The 18,046-nt window shown below is 49.7% G+C and overlaps 4 protein-coding genes across 4 annotated transcripts; 1 reads left to right on the top strand and 3 right to left on the bottom strand.

The window, feature by feature from the left end:
• Positions 1-1,553: 1,553 nt before the first annotated feature.
• On the bottom strand, positions 1,554-2,772 carry LOC101775273 (expansin-A19). The gene is made up of 3 exons (XM_004985593.2): positions 2,541-2,772; positions 2,075-2,387; positions 1,554-2,000 (listed from the first exon to the last, which is right to left on the bottom strand). The coding sequence occupies exons 1-3, from the start codon at positions 2,668-2,670 to the stop codon at positions 1,688-1,690; spliced, it is 756 nt and encodes a 251-aa protein (XP_004985650.1). The 5' UTR covers positions 2,671-2,772; the 3' UTR covers positions 1,554-1,687.
• A 6,161-nt stretch (positions 2,773-8,933) lies between these two features.
• Positions 8,934-10,984, top strand: LOC101775678 (thioredoxin-like 1-2, chloroplastic). Its single transcript, XM_004985594.2, has 4 exons — positions 8,934-9,241; positions 9,491-9,667; positions 9,754-9,918; positions 10,480-10,984. Exons 1-4 carry the CDS (start codon positions 9,029-9,031, stop codon positions 10,744-10,746), a joined length of 822 nt encoding a protein of 273 aa, XP_004985651.1. The 5' UTR covers positions 8,934-9,028; the 3' UTR covers positions 10,747-10,984.
• A 2,549-nt stretch (positions 10,985-13,533) lies between these two features.
• On the bottom strand, positions 13,534-14,775 carry LOC101776358 (expansin-A25). Its single transcript, XM_004985596.2, has 3 exons — positions 14,538-14,775; positions 14,104-14,422; positions 13,534-14,014 (listed from the first exon to the last, which is right to left on the bottom strand). Exons 1-3 carry the CDS (start codon positions 14,656-14,658, stop codon positions 13,702-13,704), a joined length of 753 nt encoding a protein of 250 aa, XP_004985653.1. The 5' UTR covers positions 14,659-14,775; the 3' UTR covers positions 13,534-13,701.
• Positions 14,776-16,383: 1,608 nt separating this feature from the next.
• On the bottom strand, positions 16,384-17,588 carry LOC101776758 (expansin-A15). The gene is made up of 2 exons (XM_004985597.2): positions 17,007-17,588; positions 16,384-16,855 (listed from the first exon to the last, which is right to left on the bottom strand). Exons 1-2 carry the CDS (start codon positions 17,471-17,473, stop codon positions 16,543-16,545), a joined length of 780 nt encoding a protein of 259 aa, XP_004985654.1. The 5' UTR covers positions 17,474-17,588; the 3' UTR covers positions 16,384-16,542.
• Positions 17,589-18,046: the final 458 nt, after the last annotated feature.

The raw sequence follows: 18,046 nt of genomic DNA on the forward strand, positions 1-18,046 counted from the left end.
CTCCTCCTGCCCTCCCGTGGTGGGCCACAAAAGGGCAAAGCCCGCAGGCCGCAGCCAACCAGTGTGGGCCCTCCCTCGCAGCTCCCCTCCGTCCGATCACAGATCAGCGGCCGGGGCGCGCCCCGGGCCCGCGCCGCGCTAAAGCGGCTCGCGCTGGCGTCCGCTTGGCTACCACCCCGGCTGGCGCGCGGGCCCCGCCGCGCCGGGTGCGCGGCGTTGGAGGGTTGTTGACGAGCGGGGGACGGCGGGGAGCCGCACGATGCGGAGCGGACGGCTGGGACGCCACGGGAGGTCCGCGTCCGGCGAAAGCGAATTATTGCGACGCCTTGGGGCTCGGGCAAATCCAGCAGCGGAAGCGGTGGCGGCCCGGGACGAGGACGATTAGACGAACCGGCGCGGCGACCGACCACCGCGCTTTTGCAAGAGCGCCCTCCGCTGCTTCTGGATTCCCAACTCTTGCACCGGCCATGGATAAGGATAACGCCGTGTTTCACGGCCAGGTTCACTGTTTTGTTTTTGTTTTTGTTTTTGTTTTTTTTTTTTTGCACGTCGCACTGGTACGTTGAATTGAGCCGCTCGATTTTTTGAAAAGGGGCCTTTTCAGAAAAAGAGAACACAAAGAGGGTGGACATGTTATTACTCTGTTCCAAATGCGCCGAGAATCTGCTCGATTTTCTGGCCTCTCCGATCCCGGGAAAGCGAGGTGCGAATGTGAACATGATCTGAAAAGAGCACTGAATGAATTTGCAGATCGTACTAAGAAGATCTTGAGCTATCTTTGTTTTTGTTCCGGGAGATCTTCACGTGTTGGAACACCTTGCGGTGCAAGTTACCTTGATAGAGGAGGAGGTGACGCCGGCTCACCGATCGGTTCACCTTCACCGTCGCCAGCGCCTGGAAGCAACGAGACAGGCGAAGCCTCGAGCCGTCGCTGCTGCCATCGGCCATCGCCAGCTGACGCTGTCACGCTGTCCCATCCGGAAACCCGTCGGGTCACTTTCGTGTCTCGTTCCGCAGCCCCTTGAAATTTTCGTTGAGAGCCAGTTCGTAGTACGGATTCTGCTGCACATGCGCTGGGGTCGTGCATGCGTGTTTTCGTGCTCCTCTCCTCGCCGCTAGTGGTGTTTTTTCTTTTCTTTTCGTGGCAGTTTGTTCTGATCGCAAGGAAAATCTGCGGCGGCTATCAGTTGTCACCGCCGCATGAAACACGAGTGCGTCTCGAAGAGGACGCGACGAACGAATTCGTAGACGGAGATTACAAATCCATTAATTACTGAGCATTTGGGGGGCCATTGGAGCTTAATTACTGGAGTAATCAGTGAGCAACAGCCTGCTGCATTTGGGGGGCCATTAGAGCTTAATTTAGGACAAATCCTTATTTGTCACTAATTTCTCAGTGATGGGCCCAGGCTGCAAATAACTGGGCAAACTTACAATGGCACGAAAAAAACTTGCAATTATTGGTAGAGGAAGGGAATGATCATGTGATTAAATTTACAACCATTAGTTGGCGACTTATAATAATCAAATGATTCCAAACTACAAGTGAGATTGAACGGAAATGAAACAGTGCAAATAATAAAGAATAGAAAAGAACGGATTTTATAGGCAAGAAAAAACAATGATCAGATAGCGAACACGCAGCCACACGCCTTGTGGATGGACCCTACGTCTTGGGGGGAGCAAATCAGTAGTCGAAATTCTGGTAGGTTTTGAAGGTCTGGCCGAACTGCCACCACGCCGGCACGACGTCCTGGAAGACGATGCTCTGGCCGCCGGTGGAGGTGAGCGCGAAGCTGAGCCCCTGCCCGGCGAGCGCGGCGAGGCACTGCCAGTTGGCGCCCCAGTTCCTGGACATGGGGATCCAATCCGTGCTGGTGCCCTTCACCGCCATGCTCTGGATGGACCCGCTCCCGGCCACGTTGGTCACCAGCACCAGCTCGAAGTAGTTGAAGCCGGCGATGGTGAACCGCACGCCGCCGTCCCTCCAGCACTTGATCCTGCATGCAACTCCAACGATCAGTTGCTGGTGACGAATTGGCTTGATGGGTGTGAGAAGTTTGAGTTGGTATACCGTTGGTAGAGGACGGGGATGATGCCGGCGCTGTAGATGCCGATGTTCTCCCATGCGGGCTGGGACATGTCGAAGTGGGGGCGGGGCGGGCCGCACCAGCCGCCGCCGGGGAGGGACCAGTTGGGCGGGCAGAAGTTGGTGGCGGAGACGGCGACCCACTTGCCGGGGCGGCACCACCCGGACTTGCTCGTGTCGCAGATGATCACGTAGCACTGCCCGCACGACGCGCCGTCGTTGAACAGCGCCGTGCTCAGCGCCGCGTTGTTGATGCCGTAACCCTGGTCGTACAGGTTCCCGTACCCGCACGCGCCTCCTGCATATATAGTGCATGCATACACGTCACACGCACGCATGCATCAGCTCGTGGCCTCGTGCTGTTATTCAGACGATGTATTGGCATATGCATGCACGCAACAGCTAGCTGCATTCTGCAGATGCCACAAAACTGACCAAACTGTAAGCTTACCCATTGTGTCGGAGCCATCGGCGCCGCCGTAGAACGTGGCGGTGGCCGGGAGCCAGCCGTCAGGTCTCACCGGTGCAAAGCAGAGCGCGAGGACGGCGAGCAGCAGCTGGTGCAGGAAACGCTTCCCCATCTTCTTCAGAAGCAGAGATCGATCCCAGACGCTGCAGGGACAGAGGGAGACAGCGGTCGAGAGAGTGTTCGTTGCACTCCTGCAAATGGATTGTTGGATCGAATTGAGTTGGAGCCTGGAGGTGAGGAATGTCTGCGGCGATGGTGGTGCTTATATAGGACCTGCTACTAGTCGAGGAGACCGTGCAACGAACTGGATATAGATTCCAAAAGAAATTGTTGTTCCATGATTGAAACGAATAACCGCTAGTACTGTTCTAACGATCGCAAGCACATGGTTTGCAACGACCAGAGATTGACTTGCGTTGTCTTCTCTTTTCACCTTTTGGTGCTTTGTACTTTTTTGGAACTCCTTCTTTTTAATTAAAAAAAGAGAGAGATTGACTTGCGCATCGCTAATGATTGATTTGTAGGTCTATGTAGTATTTGTTTCTCCAGTCAAAATGTTTGTAGGAAGCTACTAGCTGTTCTAACTGCAGTTTACGTACAGTTCATAATCCAACAATCCCGTATCCCCCTTTTAAAAACATGCTGTTTATTAGGTAGAGTACCAGAATTTAAAAACATGCTGTTTATTAGGTAGAGTACCAGAATCCTTCGTTGCATTGTATACGTTATGTACTTATGTCACCATTGGATGAGAACTCGACAGCATTAAGATGAGACAGGTTTCACACCAGAGTGTAATGATGCAACCGCTCGATTTTTTCTGGCTACCTACATTCCAACAATCAAATTTTCAACTGGATAAGCGAGAGGAAGTAGGATTATTTCTATATTTTAATCTACTTCGTAGCTGTTCTTTGAATATTTTACTTCATCATTGTTCTTTCGTTCAGTAGAATATTACATGTAGAGGAGTGCCGGTAGCAACTGAAAACTAGAATGTGAAGTGACTGCTCAACGCCCTTGAAGGCTTGAACCCTTGCAGAGAGGCGGCTAGCTTCGCTCAACCACTGGTGAACCGAACGTTGATATTCTTTTTGGACGAACTAAACATTGAAAAAAAGTCAGTCCAATATATTCATCCTCTTACCAGATCCTGAAGGTCAACTGAGTTTTTTTAAATCTAAAGCAAGGTCAACCGAGCTTTTATTCATCGAGGATACACCATTTCTGTATGTATGAACTATACTTTGGATTGCAGTGAGTTTGGCCTAGGTTACGAATCAGAAACATGATTTACCTCAACAAAGGAGTCAAATTTCCATGCGATGCTGTCCATATTCTGGATTTAATTTACTTGGCTCTCTGTAGTGGTGCAATCAGCAAATCAGCACATAGCCTCATCTGCTATTGATTGTTGACACTATCAGTATTTTTCAGTTCCTTGGTTGTTGCTTGCTTTCGTGATTCTATAACCTCTTTGTTCATCCTGGAACTGGATTCTGCTTGTGCATCCACCGCCTCAATCATAAGATCATCATAACCATGGAGCAGTGCTCAGCTCGCACCAGTTTCAAGTTCAACTGAAGCAGGCCCGGTTAGTAACGTTAGTTCGGTGACAATCATGCAACGGCTACAAGTTCGAACCGCTCGCCAGATTCAGAGTAACCAAATGAGGCGGCAAGGCACAGTCCAGGTCAAGCTCTTTCTGTAACCGTTGAACAAACCAATTGGTTTGTCCAATCTGTAAAAAAAAAAGAACAAATGGATTTGCAGTGAGCAAGATAGGAGCTCTGAAATTCAGACATCATATGCTGCCTAATTTGCAGTGGTCCTGTCGGTGTGTCCTGAAAAGTTCGTGCCAATGCTTACTTGGAGCATTCTAAAAGATTGTGGAAGATCTCAAAAGACTAACTTTGACATGTACAAGGATAAGATCATGGCAAGGTAAGAAAGTTCTTGAAAATTGCATGCTTTATGGTGAAGTGTAGAATATTCTACAACTAGATATTTAAGCATGGTAAAAATATAAAAACTAGATAAGGATGAGGAGTGTTCTACAGTTAGGATATTTTTTATGAAAAAGTGTGGAAGTTGTCACATGTCAACACCACAATGATCATGAGATCCTATAAATAGAGGTGTTCCCCTTCCTCCTAGCCATACCATGGCATAAGAGGTCTCAAGTAGAAGATTGCAAAATAACCATGTAGTGTGGTAGTGTCATGGTAGGATAGCCACACAAAGAGTGTGCAAGTGAGTCTTGTATCAAATTTAGTAGTGAATAAAGATTTAGGTTTCCATATAAAGAGTTGATCTCACGCATTGGTGTCAATGCGAAGGTCTTCTTGAAGTAGTGTGGATAAAGGTGTATAAAAGAAGTGGTAGCACACTACTTTAGTTCTACTTCTAGAAAGTCGGTGTCAAGTTCGGGATGTTGATTTCTCAACAGTTTGGATTGGAAATCAATCTCATTAATAGCAGACGAAAAACAAAGATGAGATTTTACTGTATCAGCTAGCTGGTTGAAGTACTGATTTGTTCGAAACGTGTGTAAGAAATATGGTTCCATTAGATCATAGTTTGTGATTTTGGTGATTGAGTGACAACATGATCTTTAAGATTAACGGTTGGTCAAGCATGTGACTTATAGATTTTACGTGCAATCCAAATCACAGTATTTAAGTGATAGAAAGCATGGTACCTTAATTTATCCTATGACATCTAAGTCAGATATTCAAGTCATGGTGTAGTACCGTGATGTAGCTTCTGCACTGAAACATTCCCCCACCAAACACGCATTTGTCTGCAGATTGGAATTGAAGCGAGGCTCGAGAAAACGATTTGGGAAGGAAAGAGATGGCGGAGAAAATGATGAGGCCTGCATACTACCTACTTACAAGTTGCAAATCATATCTGAGATAAATTGCCTAAGTTGCAAGACTACACTAGAACTAATGAAGTGCAACATGTAGTTATCAAGATCAAAATTGGCCTATATCGGTGAAGTCCACTCGTTACTTCCTCTGGAAAAAGGAACCGGTTACCTATCTGTATTATTATTGTTTACAATAGAACATGAATCTTAATTTTGGTAGAGTTAAAGATGACCATAGCCGAGATGACACAGCCGGACAAGCAACCGCGCTCTAAATTTGGTATTCACTATCCCCAACAAAAAATATGTAGCAGCACAGGATAATTACCTGCAGAAGTTAAAAGCAGTGTAGATTGAGCACGGAGTTGCAATGCTCGCACGCGGCCACAAGCACGCCACCAGCTGAGCAGCTGCCAACAGCCGACCCAGCCGTTCCCCACCGCAGCAACGCGCACGCTCCTCGCCATTCCAGCGGCCACCACAATGCTGGCTGAGGTCAGACACGAATCTTGCAAATGGCTCGAGCGCGCTAGCTATACTTGCGGCGAACTTGGTGCCACAAGCAAGCAGAATTAAAGCCAAGCCAGAAGCTGGATGTCGCTAGTGAGGAAGCAAGTGGATCGCCTCCTCCCCGTGCCGGAGACGGAGAGTCGTTGGTGCTGGCTACAACTGGGGACCTGTGGTAGAAAAAAAAACTATTTTCATAAACCCCCAAATCGGATCGCGATAATGATCATGATCCAATATTTTACATAAAACTCTCTAAATTGGATCACGATTAATAGTTGCAATCTTCAGAGGTTTAGTGAAAATAATTGGATCGTAATTATTAATTGGGATCCAATATTTTTCATAAATCCCCTAGTCCCTGTTTTCCTCCGCGCCAACCATCCACCGCGCTCCCTCCTTCCCTCCCGGCGACGGCGGTGGTGGCGGCGGCGGCGGCCGCGAGATTCGAGCCGAGCGGACTCTCCTATGGCTATCCCCTTCCCCGTTCCCCGCCATATCTTCCTCCTAAGCCGTATCCATCGCCGTATTTGATTCTCGCTGTAGGGCAAGCCTCGCTGTCGCTTCTCCCCTGGATGGTGTGGCGGCGGCCTTCTATCATCTCCGTCGTCCCCGCCGTCAAATCCAATTCTCCTGTGATGCAATGCAGGCTTAAGTGACAATGCAATTGCTAGCCATCGGAATTGAGCCATTGATGAATGCTGTAGCTAGCTGCGCTCTGAATGAGCACTCTTCTGTCAGGATCGCTGAGGAATCAAACACTGACAGTGGCAGGGCATGAGCAGGAGCTTTCAATCGTCAGTGTTCTTAAGGGACGAATTCAGAACTCTTTCGAATTTACTAACACAGACATACATTCAGAAAGAGAGAGAGAGAGAGAGATAGGAGAGAAATAATCCAGAAGGAGCGATCTCTTTCCCTTGGTGGCTCTGTTTCATAGCTCGAAAGCTGTTCAACGAGACTTGAAGTTGAGCAGACTAATCAGTAGTGGGTGATTGGCATCTCCAGTAGTCATACACATGCAGTGTGCCTTCCACAGGAATGATGTTGGGGATCTCACTGAAGAGATCGAACTCAACATTTGAGGGGCTGTTTGGATATGAGGTGCTAAACTTTAACAGTGTCACATCGGATGTTCGGATGCTAATTAGGAGGACTAAATATGAGCTAATTATAAAACTAATTGCAGAACCTTGTGCTAATTCGCGAGACGAATCTATTAAGCCTAATTAATCCATCATTAGCAAATGGTTACTGTAGCACCACATTGTCAAATCATGGACTAATTAGGCTTAATAGATTCGTCTCGCGAATTATACTCCATCTGTGCAATTAGTTTTGTAATTAGCTTATGTTTAGTACTCCTAATTAGCATCCAAACATCCGATGTGACAGGTGTTAAACTTTAACAGGGGTTTCCCAAACACCCCCTGACCCGAAGATGTATTGCTTGATCAGAAGAACATCATTGTCGTGCTAGGTTCTGAATTAATCACCATGTCACTGTCAGCTGCAGAAGAGTCATCAAGAAGCACAAGATGCCAAGCCTAGGATCAATGCGAGTCTGCTGAATCAGCTGCGCCCCATTGCCATCACTGATCAGAAGAAGACCATTCTAGTGCTAGGTGCAGAAATAAACGTCACTCAAAGTCTGAATCTAGCTATACGGATGCCCCTTAAGAGATGGGCTTCGCGAACCTTGCAGGCCATTCTGGCTGTATGGTCTAGCCTAGCGGATTCAAGCGAACCTTCCTGCAATTCCAGGCTCGCGAACGCGATTTCCAAGGAAGGGGACGGCGAAGAAGATGACGGCACTTTGCTTCCTAGTTGTTCATCAGGAATTTGAGGTGCCTGCTCTTGGTCCCTCGATGCTGCAGAAATATGTGCATACTTTTCAAGCAATTTGTCTTATCTCATCATCTCTGAACATAGGATTAATGAAATATTTTTTTCTCAGACAGGATAAGCACAAAAAGAGAAAGGAAAATATGTGCAGAAAATAGTTGATAATCATAGTACACCAGTTAGCTCTTAAAATAGCCGACTCGTATCCTCCACGCCGTGGACTTGGTTGCTATCAATAGCAAGCTACCAGTGTATATGATCATTCGACTGCGGCTGCGTCGATCGCTCACCGCATATACGATCCATTTATCCGAGAAACTGGTCACTAAAAATAGGATCTCACTTAGTAAGAGCTCAGACTCACCACAGGATATCATCTCTATCCATTTGATTTACTATAGATACTAGAGGCCTAGTTCACTTGATGAGAAAAAGGGAACAAAAACGCCATATATATTTCTAGCGCCCGTAATTCTAAACATAGAGGTTTTTCATCAAAATAAAAATCATAAAAAAACATAGAGGTCAAGAATGAAGATTGTTTACAGCTGAAAATGAGATGGCACCGTTTGTGCCACCTATTGATCTGCATGTTTTAGACTTTTTGCATGGCTCATGCTGGAGCACTTTGAATTTGTTTTGTTCCAAATATAAGCAGAAACCGTAAGCCGGGTAACTCAACAGTCACATAAACTGTTCCACAATCCACATCTTAGCCTCTGAAATGGTTTTAAAAGTTAAGAATGTCAGATCAGAACATTAACGGGTGTTATGAGCTGCGTAACTAGTCTCATAGGGGTGGCGTACAGTATGACCACAGAGTACAGAGTTTGGGAATGGAAATAGGTGTCAATTTTCTAACTTAGTCACGGGCCCGCCTGTCAGATTGCTACACTTTGCTGTCGCTCCGACACGTGGCAATCCAGCTCCTGCCGGAGCCACGGCGGCCTTGTGAGCCCCGATCCTTTTTGTTCTTATCCAGGATTTATCCATTCTGGAAACAGTTACCGCCAGCAACGAGATAATTACCCCAGTTCCTCCACGTGGCAGCCATCGAGCAAGCCGCTAACGGATCAGACGGCTGCAAGTAGTTCCGATCGGCGGTTTTTACTTTCTACCCTTTATCCACGCTTTAAAAAGGCGCCATTACTTTCCGTCGCCGCTTTCTCGAATCCCCCCTTCTCTCCTCCTCTTCCTCTTTTCACGCTGTGCTCGAGCTCGGTGATCCGTGAGGAAGGTAGCCATGGCGGCAGCGCAGGCGATGGCGAAGATGAGCGTGGGGTCGCCGGCCTGCAATCGGGCTGCGGGATCCCTCTGCCGGTGGAGGGGAGCCGTGGCGGTGCGGCTCGGAGGATCCTGGTCCTGGAGGAAGAGCCCGTTCCTCGGCGGGAGGATGGCGGTTGGGCCCAGGAGATCGAGGCCCGTGTCCCGGAATCCTGTTGCGTCGCCGGTGCAGGTTACTCGTGTCTTCCGAGTCCTGAGTAATTACATTGATTTCAAAGTGAATTTATTTTTTATTTTAGGATTGTCTCGTTTCATCGTGATGAAATTGCTAATACTGTTAATCGGATAGCCATAAAATTTCCACATTGACCATGATTAGTTTCGATCTTATCCTCATTTTTTTCTTCGGAAAACCTCCTTTTTCTTTAATCATTGCTTTTGTATGTGCTGCTCTGACATTGTTTCTTGTTCGCTGGAGCAGATGAACCTTTCATTTGGGAAAACCATGAAGTGGTGGGAGAAGGGATTGCAGCCCAACATGCGGGCGATCCACACCGCCCAAGAACTCGTCGATTCCTTGATCAACGCCGGCGACGGGCTCGTCATAGTCGACTTCTTCTCACCTGGCTGCGCCGGCTGCCATGCCCTCCATCCCAAGGTAATATTAGTAAGCAGGATACTTTGCATGCCACTTGTCATGGGAATTCAATCGTTCTGTTCTAACAGTTATCTTTCCTCGTACAGATTTGCCAGTTTGCGGAGCGGAACCCAGATGTGCAGTTCCTGCAAGTGAACTTTGAGGAGCACAAGTCTATGTGCCACAGCCTTCATGTTCATGTGTTCCCTTTCTTCAGATTCTACAGGGGAGCTCAGGGCCGGCTCTGCAGCTTCAGCTGTACCAATGCAACTGTAAGATTATGATCCTATCACGTGTTTAGGCGTCGGCATGTCCCTTGTTCAAATCCGAAAACGTATAAAAGAAAGGCCTGCTCCAGCTCTTATGGAAGATTTGTCTCTGGCTTAGGAGTTAGGAACTAAAAACAACCTACCCATGTTGTATCAATTTGATATTGTTAAATGATTATTAATATCGTCTTTGGGACTACATAGAAGGGAGTGGAAAAAATTGGGAGTTTTGTCATTGAGTCGTGAGCTTATGTTTGCAACCCGATATAGTTTGTGGAATTGAATGTGAAGTTATTTGTGTACTTTCAAATCTAACCAAGGAGGGCTTCACAGCATACCCCTAACGATTCATACATTGTTCCTGATCATACAAAGAAGTTTGAACATGACTGGAAACAATAATAGTTATGTGATTTGGATCATGTTTCTGACGTATAGTCTGCATTCCACTGTAATTTAGATTGTCTATTTTGTGTCTCATTGCAGAATCAATGAGGTTCGACGCTTGTCATTAGTTGTTAGCAATTGAAGTTCACTAATGGGAGTGGTGACTTTTGTATGCAGATCAAGAAGTTCAAGGATGCGCTTGCAAAGCACAAACCAGATAGATGTAGCCTTGGCCCAATTAAGGGGCTAGAGGAATCAGAGCTACTGGCTTTGGCTGCAAACAGGGACCTGCAGTTCACCTACACCAAGGAGCAAGATCTGGCTCCGAGCATGGAAGATGGCGCAGAGGTCATCACTCATGACCATCCAAGGCTTCCTGCAGCAGCAAAGCCGCTGGTCAGGCAGGGGTCTGAGGACAGGGCTGTGGTCTCATCGGGAAGATAATATGTGATGATGATCGCATTCTTCAGTTCTGTACAGTTATTTATTGTTCTTTGTGTATATGTTGTTCCTTTTCATGGTTGCGGGCTGCAGGCTTCAAGATTTTTACTTATGAAGCCCTCCCTGTGACACCGTCTGCTAGAAGTGTGAAAATGTAGTGGCTGTAGCAACAAGAGTTGTGGAGCTTTTGTCATCAGGAATTTGCATGGTGGTTGTCTGAATTCATGTCCTTGCTGTTTGGTAGTAGTGTTGCATTTCATGAATCGTTGCGCATGAGTTCCTCCCTGGAAATGGTAGTCGTCATTCGTCAAGCAAGTGCAGTTTCAGGTTTCACAACGGTGCTGATGTTTGTACTGGTGCCTCGATTCAGTCTCCTCGATGGCGCCACGACGACCCCACGATCTCCAGCGCTAGGGTGCAGTGGCGCACCACCACCGCGTCTGGCGTCTCGGCCGGCCTCGGCAGCCGCCGTGCCCGTGGACGCTAATCCGGTCTCCGACGGCGCCGACGGGGAGGCGCGGACTCGTCCTCAACAGTTAACACTAGACGAGCTGCTGTAAGATGGCAAATGGTACGGTCAGATCAATGACATCTTTGCTACGTTATGATATCCCTCTTCTTTTTCCAAGTGGCATGAGAAATTCTGATCGGCTCCTTCCGCTGCAAGCACCACCGCCACACCGCCTCCAAACCTCGGCGCCGCAGGCTGTCGCAGACGACAAGCACGACGACGAGGCGCAGGAAAAAGCGCCCGCCGCCGATCAGGCGGACAGGTCGTCGTGAGAATCCTGCACTGCTCCCCGCCTCCCCATCTACTGGTCTGGTCTCCGACGTGCTCGTCGACGTGGAGCGCTTCTCGCGGCCTCCTCCAATCCACCGCAACGCAGCCGATCCCTTTCCTTCTCTTCTCGAATTTCGCGGAGGTGGTTGGCCTACTCAGCGTCGTCCGGCCACCGTCGGATGCTGCGATATGCCTGCTCGGAGCTCCGTCCCCTTCCGCCGGCGTCGAGGTCTTCTCCGCCGTCGACATTACTGGACACCGGACCTAAAGTGGCCTAATTCGGAATTAGGGTTTTTAAAAAAAAAATCGGATCGCGTAGGAGATTTTATAAAAATACCCAGGGGTGCATATGTAAAATGTTTATCCCCGACCTCGCCATCACAGCTCCCTTCCGCCGCGATCGCCATGGCGGTCCCTTCCAGCCTCCAACGCCGGCGGCTTCGATGGAGACAGCCAAATCTTCGCCGCGGACAGGCTCCACGTAGCTGGATGCCTACCTCTCCATGGGCCCTCATCCGCGCCTCCCCGGTACAGCCCCCGCCGCCGCGGGCTCACCATTCGCCGCCGTCTCCACTGGTAGCGCAAAGTCAACCATTCCAATAGCCGCATCTGTACTCCGCTCAACTATCTGTTCCTCTTTCTCCTCTCATCTGCTCCTCTTCTCCCTGACGAGCCAAGAACCGGAAGGCGGAGGGGCGCGATCCTCCATCTCCGTAAGGAGCTCAAGCTGATCCAAGGTGCGCGCGTGCTCGTTCTATTGGAGGACTCCCATTGCCCGAATCGACCTGACCGTGATGTGAATTCAGATGTGCATACTGAAATTGCCGGGATTAACACTGACGCCTGCATCAGTAGCAGTTCATGCGGATGTGAAAGAAATTAAATTGCCGTGATCACTGGCATGCCTGGATGCTGCATAGACTGTGCATGCTCTGGATCTCACCCTGTCCTGCTGACTTGGCCAGGTCTGCACTGTGCACACTCTTGTCAGGATCAGGGATTCAGGACCCATCGTCGAGCAGTATGCAAAGGCAGTTCCTTTCATCTGACATGCTGCATTCTTTTTGTAGTTTGACTACTGAAAAAAGGGTGCAGACAAAATGGCATGTTAAAGCCAAATGTTCATGAGGTGTGTTCCTCTGCAATGCAAGTACGTTTGGATCCCTTGGCATGCTGACCAGTCAGTTCATTTCTCAAGTACCGCATCTGATCAGGCCGTTCAGTTCTGTACGAGGAAGTGTGTGTTCTCATGTAAACGATTGCACGTGTGACTGTCTACAACTCACGCAATTGTCATTGTCGTATTCGTTAATGAGCAAATCTCAAATAGGCATTCATGCAATGCAAACTGAAGGGATGGCATCACTGTACACCAAGAACGCCATGTTGGTGATGGTGAAATTTCGGCATGCTCCTGAACTGCACAAGAAACGATCACCAGTGATCTGCTGACTTCCCCACGAGGAGTCGGTCGCCGTTTGTAGAGAGAAAAGCATTCAGTAGTACCGCTAGGTGGCCGGTTCCCTGCATCTTCCTCCTCCCTTGAATTCACTTGCCCCAACCTTTCGACCTAGCTACACCTAGGCTACACTAGACACTCAAGCAGTGATGACTGATGATGAGGAATGTTAGAATGTGGTGACTAGTGACCAATGGATTCAACTTCCCTACTTCCCTTTTATTTATTTATTTATTTATTTTGCATCTTCTTTGTTCATCGCTCTGGGTGTGTGGACCCCATAAACATGGCGCAGGTTAAAAATTAGGAGCCTGAACTTGTACAGACAGGGTTCAATTTTTTCATTACACCGACATGACTGACCAGGTCCACGATGTTTGGGTTGGGTAAACTTTCCTCTACTGCAGCAGAAACTAAATTGCTTCATGTAAATTTTTTTCCAGGTTTTGTGACGAACTCGTGTACCAAGGAGACTATCAAGAAAAATAAACTAGTAGCACTGAGTTACCTTCTGCGAAAAAAATAGTCACCTTTTTTGTGGTGGATGATCAAAGTTTAAGTCTGAAATGGTCAATATATTCCTCTTATCACAACGAGATGTACATGTACAAAGTAGCCCCCAAGAAAAAAGAACGAACAAATTGTCGCCTTCCATTACAACAACCGAAAGTACCCCTGCGCTTGCTTAGCTTGGCCGCCCTCGAGCTATAGCTATTGGTCAGTAGTAGAAGTTGTAGTTGCTGACGAAGGCCATGCCGAACTGCCACCACGCCGGCACGACGTTGTTGATCCAGAGCGTCTGGCCGCCGGTGGAGGTGACGATGAAGGAGAGCTCCTGCCCGACGAGCGCCGAGTTGCACTGCCAGTTGGCGCCCCAGTTGCGGTTCAGCGCGATCCACCCCGTCTTGGTCCCCTTCACCGACACCGACCGGATCGACCCGCTCCCGCCCACGTTCGCGAAGTTCATCAGCTGGAAGAAGGTGGATCCTCCGATGGTGATCCGGATCCCTCCCTGCCTCCAGCACGTCACCCTGCACACGCCACCATGGCCGATCAGCTCGCGAGCTCATCGGAGAAGGAAACGAAGGTGTGGTAGACGACGACATGATCGATGACTTACTGCTGGTAGAGGACGGGGATGATGCCGGCCTTGTAGACGCCGATGCGCTCCCAGGCGGGCTGCGCCATGTCGAAGTGGGGCCGCGGCGGGTTGCACCAGCCGCCGCGGTTGCTGGGCTGCGCCCAGTTGGGCGGGCAGAAGTTGGTGGCCGTGACGGTCACGGCGGCGCCGCCCTTGCACCAGGGGGACGCGTTGCTGTCGCACATGATCAGGTAGCACTGCCCGCACGCCGCGCCGTCATTGAACAGCACCGAGCTCAGCGCCGCCGTGTTCGTCCCGTACCCCGCCTGGTACAGGTTCCCGTACCCGCACGCGCCACCTTCATCATCATATCACGCCGTACAGCATCGTGTTAGCTAGCTCCATTTGGAAAAACTACTGTAAGATTCGTACAAAAATGGATCTTGGATTTAAAAACTAGTGTAAATATTTACCCATTGTGCCGGAGGCGTCGGGGCCGCCGTAGAACGTCGCCGTCCCGTAGTTCCAGCCCTTCGCCGGCGCGAAGAACGTCGCCGTTAGGACGGCGATGAACAATGTGAGGACTCTGTCCATCTCTGCTCAGAGACCGGTACAGAACACCACAGGAGACTTGGAATACTCGTCGGTTTCAGTACACTACAGGAGAATTGCAGTGACTGCCTAACAGCTTCTGATCTGACGGATTTGCAGTGATCGTGGCATGGCTTATATAGAACGAGGGAACGAGAATTATGTTCAGGGACGGCCGGGCAGGGGAATTGCAGGGAACATGCCACCGAATGATCGATATCCCAGTGCGTGCTGGGCTGCTAGCTAAGCTCACATGCGTGCGAGCAAATGGACGCATGCAGCAGGAGACTTCATTTACTCGCGCGTCCTGTGCTGATCAGTTGACTCTCCTGATAAGCATGGCATGCGAAATCATTTGCGTTTTCGTGCGCCCTGCATGTTCAGTTATCCGTACTTGCCGGGTTGAGCTGAGTTGGTGACCTACCTCCGCATCAGTTTAGGACACAAAACTATAGTCTGGAATGAATTTAGCACGTAATTAAACCATGATTTGGAATGTGTTGCCGTTCTTGCTTATCTCTGGCATGTGGTGTGAGGGAATTCTGGCCCACATGAGGCCATGAGGGCCAGCGGTGTCAGCACATGGATGATTATGCCCTGGAGGTGGATAAACAAGTGAGAGGTGACGAATTCAACGCGTACAATTTGATTCTAATCATACCAACCTGGTCTAGAAGAGTCAGAGGTTTATCGACCGGCCGTACCTTCTCCGGATTCTTTGCGTTTCTTTTAGCATGGAATCGTTTGTCAACTTGCACATAGCATTTTATTCATCTCATATAAAAAAAATCTAGCATGCTCCGTCTACTGTAGTAAACCGCCCTTAAAAATGGCTTGGTCCCTGTTAGCACAGTGATTTCACTCGCAGGTGTTTCACATAGAAGTGATTCAGTTCTTGCTGAAATCCTGAAAAACCTTTCACGTTCCAAATGTTTTTCTCTGGGGTCTGGGGAAATTCTCACGTCCCGAACAAACAAATATTTGGCGCTCTTCCCTGCCTGCCTTTAGTCTAGACTCTAGCATTATTTATTTATTTATTTATTTGCGAAACTCTAGCAAGTTTTGACGTTGCTTCCAACAGTAGGTCAGTAGCTGTAGCTGTAGCAGTGGCTTTCGTCAGTAGTGGCGCTGTGCAGTGCAGGCCAGTCTGGAATTTGGGCTTGCAGGTCAGTGGTTACTTCATTTTCACGCCCGAGTTGCCCGGCCCGCCGAAAGAGGGTTTAGTCTCCGGCCCAGCTCACGAGAGTGTCGTGGGCTCGTCATCCTCTCGCGCGCTCCACCGAGGCAGCAGGCCTGTAGAAACTTGGCCCGTGGGTTCACGCCCCTAGTAGGAATTAATTCCTTTTGCACTACCACTACTGATTGGGCTTTAGCCTAACTCACACGTTTGACTCTTCTAGACAGATTGGGCTTAACCCAACTCACGTTCGACCAAAGGTGCAAAATTTCATCACGCCTGGTATTAGATTAACGGGCTTTGGTTAGGGAATGCGTGATTTCTATCTAAAATTTCATTCAAATGACCAGGTGTGAACAATAGTACCACAACAAGACTGTAATTATTAACAGAGTCTGCAGAAGAAAGCTACTGATCGGGCATCGTCTCCAGCAAGAACTTAACTCCAGACTACAATAATCTTCCAGTCTACCCTGCCATGAACCATGAATGGGTCCTCCATGGCATGGCCTAGCAGGCGAGAACTATACATATCACAGTACACACCCCAGTACTCCATACAGTCCTGTCCCCATTATTAATCTTTTTTAATTCAGATGTCATGTGCTTCTTCAATTCAACCAGAAAAGCCTAGATCTGCAAGACTGCAACTAGCCTGCTGGCCGATGGAGCCGCCGTTCGAAACTCCGATGAGGTTCGTCACCGATCGATCAGCTGGAGAACTGGACGCCGGAGGTGAAGGACTGCCCGAACTTCCACCATGCCGGCACGACGTCGGTGACGACGACGGTCTTGCCGTCGGTGTTGGTGACGCCGAAGGTGAGCGCCTGGCCGGTGAGCCCGGCGAGCGACTGCCAGTTGGCGCCCCAGTTCCTGCTCATGGGCATCCTGTCCGTGTTGCTCCCCTTCACCCACACCGCCTTCACCGACCCGGTCCCGGCCACGTTGGTGATGAGCACCAGCACGAAGTAGTTGGACCCGGCCATGGTGAACCGCACCCCTCCCTGCTTCATGCACGGCGTCCTAGACCGTCACAATGATTCACATCACCAGATTAATCTTTTGTTAATGAGTTAATCAATCAGAAGGCTAGCTAGAACTGACTTGTCCGGGTCAAACCGTCCAAGATTACTATAATTAAGGATTGTTGAAGTGATAGTAAACTACTAATTACCTCTGGTAGAGCACCGGCACGATGCCGCCCTTGCACTGGGCGATCTGGAGGAAGGCGGGCTGGGCCATGTCGAGGTGGCGGCGGGGCGGGTTGCACCAGCCGCCCTCGTCGCCGGAGAGCGCGTAGTTGGGCGGGCACAGGTTGGTGGCCGTGACGGTCACCGACTTGCCTTTCAGGCACCACTGCGATGAGGCGGCGTCGCACGTGACGGTGAAGCACTGCCCGCACGACGCGCCGTCGTCGAACAGCGGCGAGCTCAGCGCCGCCGTGTCCGTCCCGTACCCGGACCAGTACAGGTTCCCGTACCCGCACGCGCCGCCCATCGTGCCGGAGGCGTCCCCGCCGCCGTAGAACGTGGCCGTACCCTTCGACCACCCGCCGTCGTCCCCCGCCGCCGCCGGCACCAACCGCGACGCCGCCGCGACGACGAGGAGCAGAAGATAGCTCGGTGCTCTCCGCATCTCCATGCACTTTTGAGCTTTGGCAAGTGCAGTACTGGGCTACTAGCTAGCTATACAGAGAGAGGCTGATGCGTGATGAGCGACACTGTCGGTTACACTTGGTGTGGTGAAATGGAGTCGATCTTCTCGTACGGATCTTAAATAGGATGAGAGCAGCTAGCGAAGTGTCGAGTGCATTCATATGCGTCGGCTTGGAAATTTGCTCCTCAAGCCATGGCAAGCAGAACGTATGAGTGAGTGACACATGTACAGCAGCTACGAGTGCGCGTCTCGTAGATCGCGATCGCTTTTCCCCAATTACCTGTAGCTTCTGCCATGGGCACATGTTAAAGATATTCTATTCCATCCTGCTGTATCACCATTCACCAATCACCAGTGGCAGGACGAGGTCGCTGACCCTCTTGCATTTTGCATGCTCTTCGCTGCAGGCTGAAGCTCGAGCAAGGGGAATGAATGACCAGCTGGATTTGTTTACGGTGACATCGTACTGTCAATGTACTCGACAAAGTTGACATGGCCGCTGGAGGGTCGGCGGCCATTTGATGGATGGTATTAGGAATCTGGAGATTGGTGGTCAGT

The sequence above is a fragment of the Setaria italica genome, chromosome IX (genome assembly GCF_000263155.2).
Source record: "Setaria italica strain Yugu1 chromosome IX, Setaria_italica_v2.0, whole genome shotgun sequence".
Taxonomy (NCBI): domain Eukaryota; kingdom Viridiplantae; phylum Streptophyta; class Magnoliopsida; order Poales; family Poaceae; genus Setaria; species Setaria italica.

Bases quoted from the DNA above. Each gene is read 5' to 3' on its own strand.
- LOC101775273 (XM_004985593.2), bottom strand. From the start codon at position 2,670: ATGGGGAAGCGTTTCCTGCACCAGCTGCTGCTCGCCGTCCTCGCGCTC. The intron at 2,388-2,540 runs GTAAGCTTACAG...CTATATATGCAG, and splicing joins CGATGGCTCCGACACAATGG to GAGGCGCGTGCGGGTACGGG. The intron at 2,001-2,074 runs GTATACCAACTC...AGTTGCATGCAG, and splicing joins ATCCCCGTCCTCTACCAACG to GATCAAGTGCTGGAGGGACG.
- LOC101775678 (XM_004985594.2), top strand. From the start codon at position 9,029: ATGGCGGCAGCGCAGGCGATGGCGAAGATGAGCGTGGGGTCGCCGGCC. The intron at 9,242-9,490 runs GTTACTCGTGTC...TCGCTGGAGCAG, and splicing joins CTGTTGCGTCGCCGGTGCAG to ATGAACCTTTCATTTGGGAA. The intron at 9,919-10,479 runs GTAAGATTATGA...TTTTGTATGCAG, and splicing joins TCAGCTGTACCAATGCAACT to ATCAAGAAGTTCAAGGATGC.
- LOC101776358 (XM_004985596.2), bottom strand. From the start codon at position 14,658: ATGGACAGAGTCCTCACATTGTTCATCGCCGTCCTAACGGCGACGTTC. The intron at 14,423-14,537 runs GTAAATATTTAC...ATGATGATGAAG, and splicing joins CGACGCCTCCGGCACAATGG to GTGGCGCGTGCGGGTACGGG. The intron at 14,015-14,103 runs GTAAGTCATCGA...TGGCGTGTGCAG, and splicing joins ATCCCCGTCCTCTACCAGCA to GGTGACGTGCTGGAGGCAGG.
- LOC101776758 (XM_004985597.2), bottom strand. From the start codon at position 17,473: ATGGAGATGCGGAGAGCACCGAGCTATCTTCTGCTCCTCGTCGTCGCG. The intron at 16,856-17,006 runs GTAATTAGTAGT...GTGACGGTCTAG, and splicing joins GTGCCGGTGCTCTACCAGAG to GACGCCGTGCATGAAGCAGG.